General features: G+C 39.5%; 1 protein-coding gene across 1 annotated transcript in view; it reads right to left on the reverse strand.

Moving 5' to 3' along the window:
* Positions 1–18,441, reverse strand: part of LOC111645918 (CUB and sushi domain-containing protein 1-like) — a 282,987-nt gene that overhangs the window by 191,679 nt on the left and 72,867 nt on the right. The window contains exons 4-5 of the mRNA XM_087170782.1: positions 9,966–10,078; positions 6,253–6,330 (exon numbers count right to left, since the gene is read on the reverse strand). Of these exons, the coding sequence (XP_087026908.1) occupies positions 6,253–6,330; positions 9,966–10,078 (191 nt within the window). The remainder of the gene's footprint in view (positions 1–6,252; positions 6,331–9,965; positions 10,079–18,441) is intronic.

Consider the following 18,441-nt stretch of genomic DNA (forward strand, 5'->3'; position numbering starts at 1 on the left):
GTAAGATATTTTGAGGTGCTCTTCGGATGCCTGCTGGATGAGGAGAGAAACATGTACAGTGCAGTTTGTTGATATGCTCTCTTCCACTCTTCTCTGCCATCTATCGCAGCATCATTTTGTTGAACTTACAAGACTATCCACATCAAAACCAATGGTCTCTGACTCTGAGTCAGAGCCATGTGTGATAAAACACAATATTTCATATTATCCTGATGGTTACAGACTGCATGACTGTGAGGTTTTCCCAAACCTATTTAGCAGTGCTGCTGTACCATCTTGTAATTTTAAGTTTCAAATGGTCACATCACTTTCATTTGAGTAGACCGTGGCCCAGCACAACCTTTCCTGGCAATCCTGAAGAAAACACTGATTATAAATCACAGTCTCACAATGATGATTCATTACAGTTTTAGGTCATTGTCGAGGGAGTAAAACCCCTTAATCACAATCTTTCAGCCTCTCTGTAATTATGACGCATCCTCAGCAGTAAGCTAATGTTTCTGCTGAGAGAGGGCAGCTATAAGATGGGTTGCTTTTATTTGAACTATTTTACATTGTTCTAGTTACCACTCTTAGTTTATATCTTTGTGTTTGAATATCTATCTACCTATCTATCTATCTAATCACATAGGATTTAATCAATAGTCAATGTGAGAATTATTCATAAACAGACTGTTCTCAAAATGAATTTAACTTATTCTCAAGTGTGTCTGTCTATTAGACTGTGCTTTAATATAGGCTAGAGGCTGTTATACATAGTCCTTTAGATTATGATTCATAAGCACTTCATTCTCTAGACAGGTAAAACTCATTATCATCAGTCTCTAGTTCTTTGTAATGATTATATATTGCGTAAAGAGTGCACATTATCTGCCATACAGCTATAATATTACCCCCGAGAGTCATACAGTGTAAAGAAATGTTCAAAGACTGGTTCGGGACCAAAACTGGACCTTGGCTTCACTTTTTTTTTAAAAATGTTTTAATGATCCTGGTTCTAAGCCTGATGGCTGAACTGTATTATATTGGGGTAACCTCACTGAGCCCTCAGTCCAGTGTGTGAACTCACATTTTCTCAGTTTGGTCCCCATGATAAAAATGTGAGTATGTTTTAATGAGCATGAGTCCCATGGTGAGAAACTAAATTTCTCATTTAGGTCCAGAGCTCTAAAAGATTAAGGGATCCCTGGACTACACAGTTAACAGTCATTATCATCATTCTTTAGCTCCACATAATGATTACAGACAGCAAAGCTAGTTCTGTACAGTGCAGCACAAATTTTACAAGTGACATAGGTACTTTTGAGTCTTTAAGCACATGCACAACAAATCACTGGTGATCTCTGTATTTAAACATCATGATAAAATACACACAGGGCAATGTGCAGTGAGATCTGACCCCCCTCAGCCAGAGGAGTATTACTAGTTGTAAGGTTAATTGCAGCCCGCTTTATTCTTTGCAGAGTTAGACATTGTTTTTTAAGTTAATACATATTTAGGGGGACATGCACAACATCAAATTGCTAAGGCTCTATGTAATTTATTTTAATACATTTATGTCAGTCTCTGAAAAATCTCCATAGACCGCCAAGAGAGTTACTTCACAACAAGATGTTTCTGTTAGCAGACCCCTCTCGTAACAAGCAAATGCAATAGCTTTGGACTCAGCAGGTTGACTTCAGGCAATTCTGTCATGTGGAAACCACTTTGTATATGAGTGTGTTTGTGCTTATGTGCACATCAGAGTGTGAGCACAGCATGTGTAAGCAAGAGTAAAGGAGAGTGTGTGAGATCTGAACTCTTCACCAAGCACATCATTGATAAATATAATAAAGTGATTTTCCCCAAGAACTCCTCACATACACATGCACACACTCACATACATACAGAGCATACCAGTTTTAATTTTAATTGCAGCAACAGATGAAGAGGTTCGCAACCACATAAGATATCTTTTTCACATATACACACGCATACACAAAAAAACACCATACTAATGTTAATTGCACCGGCACATGCTTGGCTGAGCGTGTAAATCAGCAGAATTATTGATGAGGGTTTTATTATGAAGCTAAATGCTGAGGAATGGATGAGGTATGAGCTTGGGCTTCCGTGATAATTAAAAGCCTCTGTCAAATGATCTGAATGCTGTTTTAGAGGCATCTCAAAGCTGCCAAGAAATATGTCAGCCACCCCCACCCTCCAGACTGAAGAGATATTTATTGTATTTATCATTAAATTCATTGTTTTATTGCCCTGTGGTCAATGTACTGTTTAAGTTTATTTGGTTTCCCATTAGCTGACACTGAGGTGAAAACCATGTTTCCTCAGGTCCAGATAAAAACACATGATTCTACCTCCATTTGGATCAACTAATTGAACACTGTTTACACAGATCTTCAGCTTTTAACAATATGGCTTGTGGAGCCTCTTTGCCATCTTCTTTTGTTTTCCTTTAAATGTTATTTCTTAAAGAACAACAGCTGTATTCTAATCCCTGTAGCTATTGAAGATGGTTCATCAGGTTTTAAGTTATCACAGAGATGGAACTGAGTAAATACTGAAATGCTTAAACACAGCCTCTGGAGAAAGTCCTTTTAATGGCCTAAAATTCCAAAATAAACCATAAAAGCTGACATCTATAGTGCACATCAGCTGCCACCATTAAAACAAACTAATGATGTAATAGTTATGAATCACTTTGAGACATTCACTGACAAAGCTTTGTTTGTTTGTTTGTTTGATTTTTATTTACTGTGCAGTTTTTAGATAACTATTAAACTTTTCTTCAACTAAAACACAGTTCGGTTTCATTCCAAGTCCAATATCGGTACGTTACTGCACATTGGCACACTCGACAACAATGGTAGAGGTTATTCAAAATAACCACTGTAAAAATCTGAGGACCTGCATTTTTAACATCTACACAGCCTCGGCTCTGAAATAAACAAAGTGGCTCGCACCAAGCAACACAGCACTATTCCAGCCAATCAACAACAGGGAGCGTTTGTGCTCATTCACTGGACAATGGAAAGAAACAGAGAGGAGGGGAGATGGGCAAGAGGTGGCAGCGTGAGCAACTTGAGAGACGATAAATCTGGCACGCGCTAACAGTGCAATTTAAGTACTACCAGGGGACGGAGAAGGAGCAGTCTACCCATCCATCGCTGCCAGATCGTGTGGAGTTTTGGATCAGATTGATTGGGAGATTGCGGTCAGAAGAACAAAAATTTAAAATTAAGTGCTCAGACACTTGCCAAGATATGCTGTTGGTGTGATATTAGATTATATGAATTTGAGATGCGTAGCTTCTGAAGGACCACTGAAGGGAGGGGCGTATTTTTAATTAAAAAAAATCAACCATCTTTCTCAAGCACTGTTTACTCTACCTTGGCTTAGTTCAATATTCTGCATTGTAATTATGTTGTTATTAACTATGTTTTATCATATATAATTGTCAGAGTCACACCTGTAGCAGGAACATGTCCTCCAAATTAAATGACAAAATGCATTGCTTGAAACTGCTCCTCAGATAGATACAGAAGTGCTTTCCGATCTGACACCTGTATCAGCAGGAAGATGTTTTTTTTTTTGTTTGTGCCTTTCGAAATGGCTACAAATATAAGAAATAAAACACTTTTTTGATATGGATAATGAAAGATCATGGTTTGGGTTAAAATAACTACTTGGGGGCGTCATGTAGCGTAGTGGTTTAAGCAGGCGCCCCATGTGTAGAGGCTACAGTCCTCGCTGCAGTCGGCCCCGGTTAGAATCCCGCATTGGACGGCCTTTCACTGCATGTCATTCCCCCTCTCTCTGCCTCCCCGTTTCCTGTCACTCTCCACTGTGCTGTCCATTAAAGGCATAAAAGCCCAAAAAAATATATTTAAAAAAAAAAATAAATAACTACTTGGCATGAGGTCCTGAAAGCTGAATGGTTAAGCCAGTGTACAAGTGTAGTTAAGTGCACAATGCCAACACCAACGTCATTTTTGGCCATTTTCTGAAATGACTGATGCTGTTGTTTTTCTTGGGAGAACAGTCTCCCTTGTTGACCATGTCGGCCCTGTTCGATACTTCGGAAAATAATATATTCATCTTCTTGTTACTTGGTTGGTTGATGATATCTTCACTACATACATACCAACAACTATAGGACAGCAGGACACTTGGAGATACGAGCTGCTGATAAAATCCTTTTAAACATTTACAGCACTCAAATTACAGATGCATCTCATGATTAGCTTTTACAGTGCAGTCATTCTTTGTATTCAAAGCTCTTCTCAGTTTAATTTGAAAAGTACAATAAGTGGCTTTCATCATGTTATAAATGGCACAGAGCAAGGCATGTCAGCAGCCGTTTAAATCCCATTGAAATGACATGTAAGATATGCATGCACTGTGCAGTGTGTGGTCTGCGCGACATTAGACAAGAGCTGATCATATGAAAAGGGTAAAGGAGAGAAGAAAGGAGAGAAAAGACCATAGAGAGACAGAAATTAAACTTTAAACTTATATTCTACCTGCCAGAGGACTGCAGTTGAAAATTAGCCTGTTTGCTAACACTTGCACATTTACAGAAAGGTTAATTAATGTGCACTGTCCTTTTCAAATAAATAAATAAATGAGAAATATATTGACCATCATTAACAATGGATTGTAAACTTTTTGTACTGACTTGCAGTATGTCTCAGAAATGAGCTGTCACTGACATCACCTGACGGACAATACACTGTCTCTATCTGGAATCTTGGCCACACCACCAAAGGGAATGAATAAGATGCATTTGGCACGATTCCAGCTTTGGCCAAGAAGAGTCACAGCACCAACCCCCCAGACCCCACTTAGCTTTTGGAAATTTAGGAAGTTAAAATGTAATAAAAGGCTGAAATGTATAATACAAAAGACTTATCCACTGGGAAGCAACAGCGACAGCCAGGAGAAAGTGAGTCACTATGCTGCAGTGAGTTTATTATGGACTGTAGTCAGATTGTCTTCCTCACACGAGCAAAGGGAGGTATGACAACGGGTGGCTTGAACATTTCTTTAAAGTTAAAATGATAGAAAACATTTTAACAGTAACAAAATCGAGACTCATGAACTCATGAATATAACTTTTGGTATTCAAACATGGTTGTGCACAGTGTTGTGCCAGTTCACACTTAAAAAGAACTAGTTCAAAGTTCAGTTCATACAGATGAAATGAACTAGTTCATATTTATAGTTCATTTTTTAAAATTTTGAACTAAATTCAGTTTCAAAAATGAACGTTCATTTGTTCCATTTCTTTTTTTTTATATATATATAAAGTCCGATATTCTTTTCAACCTCCTTCTACCCATCCATCACCAGCCCCAAATCATCGCCACTCCCAAACAAAATGAATTATTGTATATCACAGAAAAATCACAGACATTAGTTACATTTGAAATCCGTAAATAAATATAATACATCTGAGTCTTCACTTGTTTTTTCATAAAACTGCTTCAAATGCTCAAAATAACTGGCTTCAGCAGTAGTAGATGTATCTGTACCGCCTGTACCGCTAGCACCAGCCAAGCCAGGCTGTGTCTATGGAGACGTTATGCGGCGGGCCATAAAACTGTTGTAAAACGTGAGCAGCGTTTACTCCAGTGGGAGTGAGCAAGCATTCACAAGATGGTTGTGAATGCTTGCTCACCTTTCATTGTTCTGCTCTTAACTGCAAAAAACACAATATATTTAAAGGACTATTCGGGTTGGAGTGCAATGAACTGAATTACAGGACTAGTTTGAACAGGTTAAAACCTGACTGTTTTTTTATTTCAAACATATATTTGCTTCTATATATAAACATATTTTGCATCTAGAAACATGAATAACTTCTATTTATAGAACTGCTTTCATGTGAACCTCCGACCTTTTGAAGGGAAAAAGAAAAAAAAAAAAAACAGAAGAGGAGAGTGTGGTACTCATTCTTGTCTCTTAGAAGGGCAACCCCAGTGAAAAATAGATGAAATCACTGCTCCTGCCACATCAAAGATGGATGCAGCCTGTGCGTCCTTGTGTACATACACTTTGCGTGTGTGTTTGTGTGTGTGTGTGTGTGTGTGTGTGTGTGTGTGTGTGTGTGTGTGCATGCACATCACATGTGTATATGTGTGTGACCAGATGTTTTTCAACTTGGGTTAAAAAGGACTATCTAACTGTCTAAATGACACACAGTCCCACTTTCTGCAGAAACAAACAAACAGCAGACAGTGGTTTACTTACAGACAGCATTTTTGTGACTGGAGTCTTTACTGGGCATCATCTTCACCCCTCTGGACTTCAGCTCTATGGCTTTCTTAACTGCAAAAAAGGAAAAGAGATTCATTTAATTATAAATCATACCATAAATACTGTACATCTTTTTTTCTAAAGCGCTTATTAATATTTTCGGGTTGTTATTCAGTGCACATCAACTATGTGTGTGCTTCGCATTCCCCCTCCTATAACAAATCTATGCAACAACATCACATCCAACAGTGCTAGAAACTGAAAATTAGAACAGGGAAAAGGGAGAAGAGATTAAAAGACAGAGAAGTGAGGACAAGAGAGAAGAAAAAGGGGGAGAAGAGCAAAGGAGAGCAGCTGCATTAAAATTTATCCCATCTATTTTATCCTAAGTAGCAGCATTGCAGAGGATAACAGAAAAATCTGTGCTACAACCAAACTACATTCCACTGAGAAACAGACTTGGCATGAAAAGCATTCTCCCTCTCTCTCTTTCTTTCTCTCTCACTCACACACACACACACACACACACACACACACACACACACACACACACACACACACACACAGGTGAGACTGGAAAATGTACGAATGGCAAGAGTGAGACAGACAACTGGGGAAAAGAGAGTCAGCATTGGATTGAATTAAAAAAAAAAAAAGACAGAGCCAGACAAGTGAGTCACAGGAAGAGAGACATGCTCACCGTGTTTTGTGTCGGAAGCGGCCAATTAAATGTGGGCCGCCACGTGGAAACTAATATGCACCTTAATATGCTAATTAAGCCATACAACCAGTCAATTAGATCATTGGTTCCCAACCTGAGGAGAGAGCTCAGGGGGGTCGCCAAGCCTCTGATGATTTGAGGTCTATTTTAACAGTTTTTAGGCCGAAATATTTATGCAACATATATTGTCACTAGAAGCAATAATAGTCTCTGCACTGCGATTAAATTGAACAAACAAATTGAATTGACCATTACGATAGGCTACTCCTCCAAATCAGCAAAATGCGAAACGTGAATGCAGTTGACTGTCACGTTCCGTAGCTAACGTTAGCTAGCCACTTTTAGTGGAGCTAGCAAGCTCGCTTACTTGATTGCAGCCAGAGACGTGAAAATGTGTGACAAGCGCAAAGGAGAGGACGACAGCTCATCTGCAAAAAAGAAAGTGACGTACCGTGAACAATACATCGCCATGGGCTTCACGGAGGGAACGGACAAACGACCCGAGTGTGTGATTTGTGGAGAGAAGTTGGCTAACGCTAGCCTAAAGCCCAGCAAACTGAAGAGACACCAGGCGACGAGGCATCCAGAAACCGTTGGGAAGGACCGTGACTTTTTTCTGCGCAAAGAACAGTTGCTCAAGGCTAACAAGCCAAAGGATATTAGAGCAGCGTTTAACAAGGCTGGCAGTGATTTACAGAAAGCTACTGAAGCCTCCTTTGAGTGTTCGCTTTTAATTGCGAAAGCAAAGAAACCGCACAATATTGGCGAGCAGCTCATCAAACCAGCCTGCATTAAAATGGTTGAGAAACTGTGCGGTGCACAGGTGGCGGAGAAACTCAAATCAGTACCGCTCTCTAACAATATAGTGAAAGACCGAATTGATAAGATGTCAAGTAACTGTGAGCAGCAGCTGTCCGAAAGGCTTAGAAAGGGGCCATTTGCCACACAACTCGATGAAACTACAACGGTGGCAGACGAGGCTGTGCTCATTGTTTATGTGCAGTATATTGAAGACGAAAATCTGAAGCAGGATATTCTTATGTCAGTCAACCTTACCACCACCACTAGAGGTGAGGATATTTTTACTGCAGTGGATTCTTATTTCTCGTCCCAAAACCTCTCCTACGAGAATCTAGTTGCATGTTGTTCAGATGGAGCTGCCTCAATGATGGGGAAAAACAAAGGATTTAACCGTCGCTTGAAAGAGACGGCCCCGCACTGTGTTATATTTCATTGTATGATCCATCGCCAGGCACTAGCCAGCAAAAAACTGTCCGACGACCTCAGTGACACACTCGCAACTGTAGTCAAAGTTGTAAATTTCATCAAAGGTCGCCCCACCAACAAGCGCCTCTTTGCACAGTTATGCGAGGATGAGGCGCACCAAACGCTCCTCCTGCACACAGAAGTGCGGTGGCTGTCACGAGGCAGAGTGCTTGTGCGCTTTGTGGAACTGCAGGACAAAATAGAAGAATTTCTCCAAACTCATAACCCCGCACTTTCAGAGAAAATGACAGAGTCATTCTGGATCAAAACTGCATACCTAGCTGACGTCTTCACTCTCTACAATGAAACAAACAAGCGTCTCCAAGGCGCAGAGGCCAACATCATGCAATGTAAAGAGGCGCTCGACGCATTCGAGTATAGAGTCGGGAAAATGGAGAAGGGAGAGCTCCAACAGTTCCCACTACTGCTGAAACAATGCAGAAACAACCCTGAGACTGTTCCAGTGTCTGTTCGTCGTGAGTTTACGAGCCACATGAACGCATTGCAAAAGGAGATCAAAACACGGTTGGCTGACACAGAGGAGTACGTATCCAAGGAGTCATGGGTGTTGGATCCCTTTGTTGCCAACATTGAGGATGTGGAATACCTTGATTGCGCAGATGAACTCACCGACATCCAGGCCGACTGTAGCGAAGAAATATTTCCAGGTATGGTAATGCAGGCCTATTTGATAGGCTATATTCTATCCACCATAAGTTGTAGTATGTTGGGTTTTAATTTACCAATTGAAATGAGTCCTGACTAGCCTATTTCAAATTGTTTGTTCTAAATCGACTTGTTTTAATAAGGGTGACTTTCAATAAACTTCATTGTAGGCTCGGCCCCATGTGGGGATTACACCAATGAGGTGTTGGTCACATTTAGCCTAAACATTTGATTTATTCCTTCATTACAGGAACACGGATTCAAGAAGTTCTGGATTGTGAAGGGATCCATCATTGCTCCGAGGCTCACACTGCATGCCACAACCAGGATTATTCTCACGTTCAGCACCACATGTCTGTCTGAGACAGCGTTTAGCGCACTTGTTGCTATTAAAACAAAGGCGCGCAACAGACTGGACGTGCACAATGACTTTAGAATGGCTGTAACTCGCATTACACCAGACATTGCAGGCCTGGTAGCGCACATGCAAGACCAAGGTTCACATTAATGAATTTGACTCGCATACCCAACTTCTCTCTCATGATTTACCTGCGATATATTATTTTTGTTCCAATTCCTATTAGGCACAAATAGGCTATCTTGCATATTGCAAGATATGATTTGTCAATATTAAAAGTAGATCAGAGAAGCATACTGTATTGTAGGCCTATGAATGTGATGCTGCCTGTAAGCTATTTGTAATTAAAAACGCAAAAGAGCAGAACATGATTTTTCTCATGTAATTTATGGTTAGGGGGGGTCGCGAATTCCATCAGAAATGAATTAGGGGGTCCCTGGGGAAAAAAGGTTGGGAACCACTGAATTAGATGACAAGAAAGGTCCAGCGACTTCAGTCAGGCGATTTTAGACTTCTGTCCACAGTAAATGCTATTCTCAATTACAGCATATGCAGATATAACCCAAGAAAAGAACCATGCATTCCCAAGTCTGTCTTGTTTTTTATGCGTGGATTAGCTTGTAAATGTGTTCAAACCAAACCTGAAAGAGCCTCAATACCCGTTCGTATTCCATCACACACACAGCACAAACGTACCTTGATACTGAGCACTGAATCCTTTTCTTCGATGGTTGCTGTCTGAGGTGAAATGTATCCGAAGCCAGTTCTTATTTGATATCACTGGTGAGGGCAGGGTTGTACCAGTCAACCTGGAAGTAAGAAAAACAAAAACAACTGATTTTCACACTTTACAACTATCTCCAAGGTGACGGCCTTCCTGAAAAAGAGTTTGCCTGCACTAACTTTTTGCTCCATAGTGTATTTACTCTATACTATAGAGAATACAGCAGAGGAAGACAAGGCAAATGGGAAAAAGAAGGTATGATGTAACAAAACCTGTTGCAAATCCACAGTATGCACCTTTGCACACCTGAACACTTCTCCAGTAAATAAACTGGTATTGTTGTGAAATGTGTGTGTATTCTTTATGGTCCAAACTGGTGGTCAATATCACACTGAAAGTTTGTCATAACTTTGTGTCAGTATGTGGAATTAGTTTGCTGATGGAAGATGATCGTTAAAGATTTCAATTCGAGGTCGAAAAAAATCTCAAACAAAAATGCAGTTATTGGAGGAAAGTGTTTCAAAATGGCTTCCATGTTATTAGGGATTGCAGCATTATAGATTGCAGCATGACCAACAATTGCTGTGAAAACTGCTGTGAAACTACACATCACAAACAATTGTAAACATAGTATATCATATCTTGCACACCACACAAGTGTGAATAACTCCAGGATCCATAAGACTTCATCTGAGGAACTATTATTTTATACTAATATATTATAGTATATATTATATATACAACCTTATTTGAAGCAGAACTTTTTAGAGTACGAATTTGATGTCACTCTACTTTGTCATCTGAAGTGCAAAGTCTGGTTGTAATTTACAGAGGTCTTAGCTGAAAGGCAATTTGTTCCACTAGCTTGGAAAATGCAGATGTGGGAATTGAATGAATGATATTATCCATTCACATCATCACCGACCAAAAGCATGTTGTGCGCAGTTGTACTGAATACAGTATAACTCCCTCGCCAACATGTGTTTAACAGAAGGAATATTCAGCAAACCTGAAAAAATATGTTAAAATACACTTAAATGCTTTTTTTTAAATATCCAACAATAAAAAGCAGCTCAGATTAACTGAGAGGGAAGAGAAAGCCAAATTGTAAAGTTGTCTAAGTTATAATATAATGGTTTAGAATTTTGAAAATGTATATATCTGATGAAGTGATTCTAGTCTCAGAATACAATACACTGACCGAAGCCTTATTTATGATAAAAAAAATGAAGTATTAAAGGAAGAGGAGAGGAGAGAAACAGTAAAGCAAGAGAGATGAACCGATATAGTGAAGTAGTAGAAAGTCAGAAAAGTTCACATTTTCAAAAACAGTTTCTAAAGCATTACCACTGAGAAAATGAGTTGGTTGCCTATGGTAAATCTTACATCATCACCTCACATATCTTGTATTTTGTTACCAACAGCAACCAAGGCAGTGGTGAAAAAAAAAAATATATATAAATAAATGTGAGGAAAATGGTACACTGAGACAAAAAAAGGAAATGATGTAAGAGACTGCCTGGAAGCCAATGTTCTACCATCCTCCCTAGAGCAAGAGGAGCCACTGTAACTGCCCTTTAATAATGCCGCAGGTATACTGAGCAGATAGAGAAGACAATGAAGGAGGAGAAAACACAGATAAGGAAAAGGGCAGAAACAAAATATGAGGTGGTAAAAAATATTAAGCACACTTGGACCTCATTGAGTGCTTATTATAGAAGACACAAAGTTCTCACTCTGTGAATACAGTTGGGAATGTTATCAAATCCAAAAAAAAAGACTGAAAGAGACAGCTCATGAAAATCTGAGAAAAAGAATGTGAAAAATGTCAGATGAGACAAAAGCACTGTCATTGTGTCTGCCCCAAGGCTCTCTACACTCTACAGTATACACAGTGAACAGACTACAGTAGAGCAATGTGTTATCTCTCAGTGAGTCAACCAGTGGTTTTTCCCAGCTAGTGTGGTTAAATACAAATGTGTGGGGGTGTGACATAATGACATGTCATATGAAATAAGAGCCTGAAAACCAGAGCTAAAACTGGGAATCATTTGTGGCGCTACATCATGCATCCATTTCACACTCAGATTTTCTACACCCAAATAAAGCAGACAGTAAATACAGTGAACTCTGTCCTGTATTAATAATGTAGGGAGTGATTTCAGACAGCTAATGTTCTGCACCTGATCTATGAACTCTGGGCAATGGTGAGTGAATTTGATGTATAATTCCTACAGGCACCAACAGAGCATCATATTATTGGGGTTTTAGTCTGGTAAGAATTTCCTTTTATCCTGGTTACATTGATGTGCATGATTTTATCTCAACTCTACTTGTTAAACCAGCCTGGTTAAAGAAAAAGCTCTTAGACAACCTGTCTAGTACAAAAAAAGATTTAAATGATGAATCAGATTAATGTTATATAAGAACTGATCCTTGGACTGTGCTGATTTGTGTTGGACTGAAGTCAGTCTAAAATTAAATCAAAGCTGGGAGGAAAAATTATTATTTTAGATTTTACCAAAACAACTGAAAGTCAATTAAAGACCAAATCAAGTAATTAATGACTTTCTTCATTGAAGTTAATGTAAAAATCAAAGTGAACTGACAACAGTTGGAGAAAAAATACATATTTATGGAAGGCCATAAATGGCTGGGCTGTATATTAATATGAAAGACAGGAACGTGGACCGTGTCAACCAGAGTGATTGTTTTGGTAATCATCAAGGACAGATGCTAGGAGAGATGGAGGACCTGGCAGAGGTGGAATTAGTATAATAGTATAAAAATAAGTATTAGCAGCTAACCCTACCCTAAAAGTACTCATTAGGCAACCATATACTCCCTCTAATAATTTAGTTTTATTGGTAATTAGCAATACAGTGCTGTGTAAGCAGCATTTTATATTTTCTTTAGCTGGTTGAGGTGGAGATAATTGTAACTACTTTAAGTACCTAAATACTATTGGGTACTTCAGTCTGTAAATGTATCATATTTTAGAAGTTGATCAGAAGTTTTGTGTGATTAGCCTTGTTTTTCAAAATAACTAGTAAGTATTGTCACCAAATAAATGCAGTGGAGTAAAAAGTGTACAAATTATGAAGTAGCATAAAATGGAAATACTCAAGTACAAGAACCTCAAAACTGTACTTACTAAGTAACTGTAGTGAGTTACTTTCCACCTGGTCCTAGCATAGCATTTTTGTACCATGTCAGTCCCCTTTGTATGGAAATGAAGTCAAACTCGGACCAATTCCTTTATATGATTTCGTGGAAACTAAATGTGTGGTGTTGACTCGTTTATTGGTGAAGTCTTGCCAATGCAGTTCTGTCCTGAAGAAAAACAATTACATGTTGAGTATTACTTTGGGAAATCACTGCTGATATTATATTGTTACAGCCTCAGGCCCTGTGCATTTACAAAACAGTGGTTACGTAATGGAAAATATGATTTATATGTAATGATAGCAATATGTTATTGTTCTAAATTTACTCAATTGATGTACAAATCAACTGGTATTGTGGATTTGCCCATATTAATGACATGAGATGGCAGTTTGTATATCATCTTGGGCTCAGTTGAGGACCCATCTGTGCACCTCATAATTTCATTCCAGTTTTTGTAAATCCAAATTTAACAACTTGATTAACAAAACATTTCTTTTTCCAGCAGTGTCTTGCAGAAATACTTCTGGGAGAGAGAGAGTGACTTAACCTAACTTATCTCTGAGCTTCTAACTACATGTTTTCATGAGCTCATTTTAAACAAATAATCAGCTTGGATGAACTGAAAATCTTGTGCCTACTTACAACATCTGACACTCCTGGCTCCCTCATTAAGACTGCACAAACAATGCCAAAAAACTGTTTCATTACATTTGTGATAGATATATTTCTGCGCTAGTCTTTGACAACTGTTAAACAAAGATTTAGAGAAGAGTAGGCATGAGTGAAATTTGTGGAAAGCTGTTGAGCTCTGTCACCACAAATACACAAATGAATGCATGAAAATGTAGATGAAGAAAACACTAGATTCAGTTTTCTTAAGGAAGGTTATAACCAAACCCATTTTGCTCTGAAGAAAGAAAAAAAAAACACATTAAGGGTATGACTGAATAATGTGCCCTTTTGAAGTTAATTGCTTAAAAGAAATGCAAGTTAAGAGACTATCAATTATTCACTGTGCACCTGTGCCATGCACCACTGACTGCACTTATATGTGCACAACTGATTAAACAAATATCTGTGAACACAGTAACAATTAACATAGCAAACCAGTTCCCTTTTTGGTGCACCTAACTGACTGAAACGTTTTGGAGGATGAGCCTGCCCTGTCATGTGACCTAGTAAGTGACAGTGGCCAGCAATGGTGGTGTCCTTCACTGGAGTCATCTGTGTCTCCCAGAGGAGATTTTTATGCAAGACTGTCCTATAAAAAAACAGACCCATAGGTTACGATGCAAACAGCTTATTATGAGCCATAGCCATGTTTTATTGTTAGATGACCTCTAATGGCTGTAGCAATTATGACTGGAGCAAAGAAGGAAGTTAGGTGATGTAGCATGTACAGCGACCTCCTCTGTGTTGGGAGGACAAGTGGACTACATGGTTGTTTTGGTTGGAGGACTTGTTGCTTTATACACAGTGCTTTTGAAGATTTCTCCTTGTTTGGCCTCTGTATTTTTGGTGAACTGGTGTCTCCTCTCTGCTCTCTAATGGTAAGAACTCAATTATTGTCTTAATTGATGTGTCTTACCATCATTTTAATTATCTTTAACAAATGTACAGTGAGCTCTCTGAAAAACAACCCATCACCACATAGCGTTTCAAGACTCAGCACTTAAGTTGAGGATGGAGTTCTCTCATGTTTGGGGGGTTCATAGACAGGCCGGGGACACATACTACTGATAGAAAACTATGGAAAAGTACATTTTGCATAATATGTCCCCTTTAAGGTAAGGGCAAGGGCTAAATAATGTAGTGACTAGGGTTAGGGGAGAATGATGAGTGTGGGTATCCTAAAGTGTACAGTATGCTGATGTAAGACTACGTTTACCAAATCAAGCAAATAAATTCCTTGTGCTTAGAAGAAAACAAAAAAAAAAGCAGAGAGTGAAACAGATAAAAAGTGCGAGACATGCTGCACCTTCTCCATTATTCATAGACACTGGCCAGCTGCCTGACATTGGAATAAGAGAGAGACAAGAGGTCAGAGAGAAGGAGGACAAAGGGATGACACGAAGAAAGGAGGAAAAAGAGGAAGGCACAAACAAGAAGAGAGGAGAGATTGATAAAGGTTTGAAAGAATACAGGCCTAACTGGTGAAAAGGAAACAGAGGTTGCAGCACAGAGGTTAGGTGGAGATGGAGAAGGAGAGGAAAGGGGAGACAGATAATGAGGGACAGGTCTGACACAAAACAGTGAAGTAGGTTTTAGGATAATGTGATGAAATGCCAGAGGAAGAGAAACTAGAGGAAGGACACAGGCAGAGAAGAGAGAGGCAAGAGAAAAACCCACAAGAAAACCTGCAGAGACAAACAGGGGCTGATGGATGAAGAACACAAGACAGAACATGAGAGCAGAAAATCCACTTAAATGAACAGGAAGGGAGAGGTTACACTAGAAGAAGGGTCGAAAGTGAGGAAAGGTGAGACAAGGTGGCAAGTCTAAATGAGGTTAGACATTACAAATACCAGATTGCAAAGGATGGAGATAAATGAGAAAGCAAGTGAAGCTGGAAGGAGAGGAGTGATGGGAGAAAGGAGAGGAGGGGATGGAGAAGGAGAAGAAAAGAGAGAGGTGAAGGTTTCACATGAAAAAAGAACTCCTGAAGATAAAAAAAGAGGAACGTGGAATAGGAAAATGTTAGGAGAACTGCAGAACTAAAAAAAAAAAAAAAAAAGAGGAGAGAGAGGAAATGCGAACAGAGGAGAGGAGATAAGAGAAAACAAGAGGAGCGGTTTGACAGACCTGAGAGGAGTAGACAATAAAAGAAGAGGGGCCAAACGACAAAACAGAGAGGAGATGGGGACAAAGAAACCAAGAGAAGGAGAGAGGTATTTCTGTGCTTACTGTAGCACTTCTCTATTATTAGACCACTGGCTTTTCGGTGATACATGAACATCACAACGACACAGACATAACTTTCTACTGTCTGGGCACTGTTGTTTTGGCCCCGGTTCTCCCTATTGGCTGCTTGTATTGCTGGCAATACATTATTTTAACTTATTGCAAGTCCCTGTGGATGTAAGCATCTGCAAAATGACAAAAAGGCACTGTAAAAATAAATGATTGGATACAAGTCAAAAAAAGTTGGAAAGGACATTATCCACAACAGATAGCTTCCAAGTGCTTAGTGCAAAACCCTGGTAAAGCGGTACTTTTAATCTCATAACACACCCACACAGTCAGAAATACATACATAAACACAAACACATACACGAACGCACGCATGCACACGAGCAAACACACACACACACACGCACACACACGCACACACACACACGCACACACACGCACACACAGCCATTAAACATAATTTAAAATGTAAATGTAATAACAGGACAAGAGAGGTGTTTCAAAGTAGAGACTAAGAGACGGGTGGTGGTTAGCAAAAGGGAGCAAGGAGAAAAAGGAGGAGTAATGAGGGGAGAGCAATAGCAAAAAATAAAAAAGAACAAGTCTGAGCCTATTTCTTTGGGAGATGTCACTGAATCCTTTATGGCAAGGATGGACAAGGTTCATCCAAAGATGCTGCAGGCGTAATGTGATGCCCTTTGAATTGACAGACAAGTCCCCAAGTTTCAGTAAAGGGGCTGGAGGGTGTGTTCAAATGATCAAGGAATCACACAGCTAAATCTTCCTGGGAAAACCTACCAAGGTCAAGGTGCACAAAAATAAATTCTGACCGACTTTTAAACCTCAGAACATCCTCAACAATTCATGGAGCAATGTGGACTCCGTCTTGATCATGGGGGAAAAAGATTAGCATTTTATCAACCTGAAGTTATTTCAGCAATGATGGAGATTTGCTAATGTTGTCTACATGTGTTTTGTAGGGTGCTCATAGTTGTACTCCCTAATGTTTTCTGTGGGAGGTGCTGTGGAAGTATGGGTCATCAGAGCCATTGAGTATGTTCAAACAAGGCAGTGTTGCACCTTTTTTCCTGTTGGTTTTAAACAATCATCAGTGACATTAGCATCGCATAGTTGCTGTTTGCAGATGATGTTGTCCTTCTGGGTTCATCAGGCCGTCAGCTCTGATTTTCGTCAGAAGTTTACAAAGTGTGATTTGTTGTTTTGTAGGGGTAAGAATCAACATCTTCATGACTGACTGAAGCATAGTTGTCTGCTTGTTGCATGAGGATGAGCAACTGCCTAATGGAAAGAAATTCAGGAGATTTACCCACAATAAGTAGACAATAAAAATGAGATCGTAGTCACTGCTGGGTGAAATGGGATTGGCTGTTCTCACGCTTGATGATTGTGAGGTTTGGCACACAGCAGTACCTTGATGTTGATCTAAAGGAGGCAGTTGAGGCAGTGCTGATAAATGGTAAGGATGCCTAGCCATCCTACTGTGGGAGTGAGATGGAGGGGAGGGGTGGGCGATTGGTTGAGGGAGAGGCAAAGGGAGAGGGAGTGGAAAATCAGGTCTCCATTAAGGAAGGAGACCTGACTTATGAGTAATAGTTTTCGTCACTTTATGTCTAGTGACCCTGTTAGTCAAATAATGGAATAATTGGCAATTATGGCCTTTGATTTAGTTAGAAGCCTGTGAAAGATAGGGGATTAGAGATTTGATGTGAAAATTCAGAGATTCCATCAACATCTTTTAATCAGCATAAAAAACGACTGCTCATTAAAAATCCTTGACTATCTGTTGATGATACATTACAGCAAATTCTTGAGTTTTCCACACTGGAAGGTGGTTAAAATCAATGTAAATAATGTAGTGAGCAATAAAGAACAAAATATGATTAATTGCTGGAGGTCGCGCTTTTTGGATATAATGGCCTTTAGCAGTATAAGAGTTCATTCACTTGAAGAAAATGACAGTACTAACACTGTTGGGTTTTAAGCATCTCAGTTTGTCTTGCGCTTTGAAAGAATGAGATAAAGGAGGGGAAGAGAATAGAAAGGGGGTAGGGACAGAGAGAGAAGAAGAGGGGATAGCCGCAGGGAGTGTAGTGAGTGCAGAGATTACAGGAAAAAAAGAGATTGAAAAATGACTGAAGAGGGGAAGGCTAGAAGGGTAGAGGTCGGGGTGTAGAAGAGAAGGCTTTAAAGGGGACATATTATGCAAAATGCACTTTTCCATGGTTTTCTATCAGTAGTATGTGTCCCTGGCGTGTCTACGAACCCCCCAAACATGCGAAAAGTCCATCCTCTCCGTCTTTTGCTTTCTCCACCTTTCAAGAAATGTGTGCTCAAACGGGCGAATTGGAG

This window comes from Seriola lalandi, unplaced genomic scaffold (assembly GCF_002814215.2).
Source record: "Seriola lalandi dorsalis isolate HSWRI2012SDOR001 ecotype SW California unplaced genomic scaffold, Sedor1 jcf7180002054959, whole genome shotgun sequence".
In the NCBI taxonomy this organism is placed as follows: Eukaryota; Metazoa; Chordata; class Actinopteri; order Carangiformes; family Carangidae; genus Seriola; species Seriola lalandi.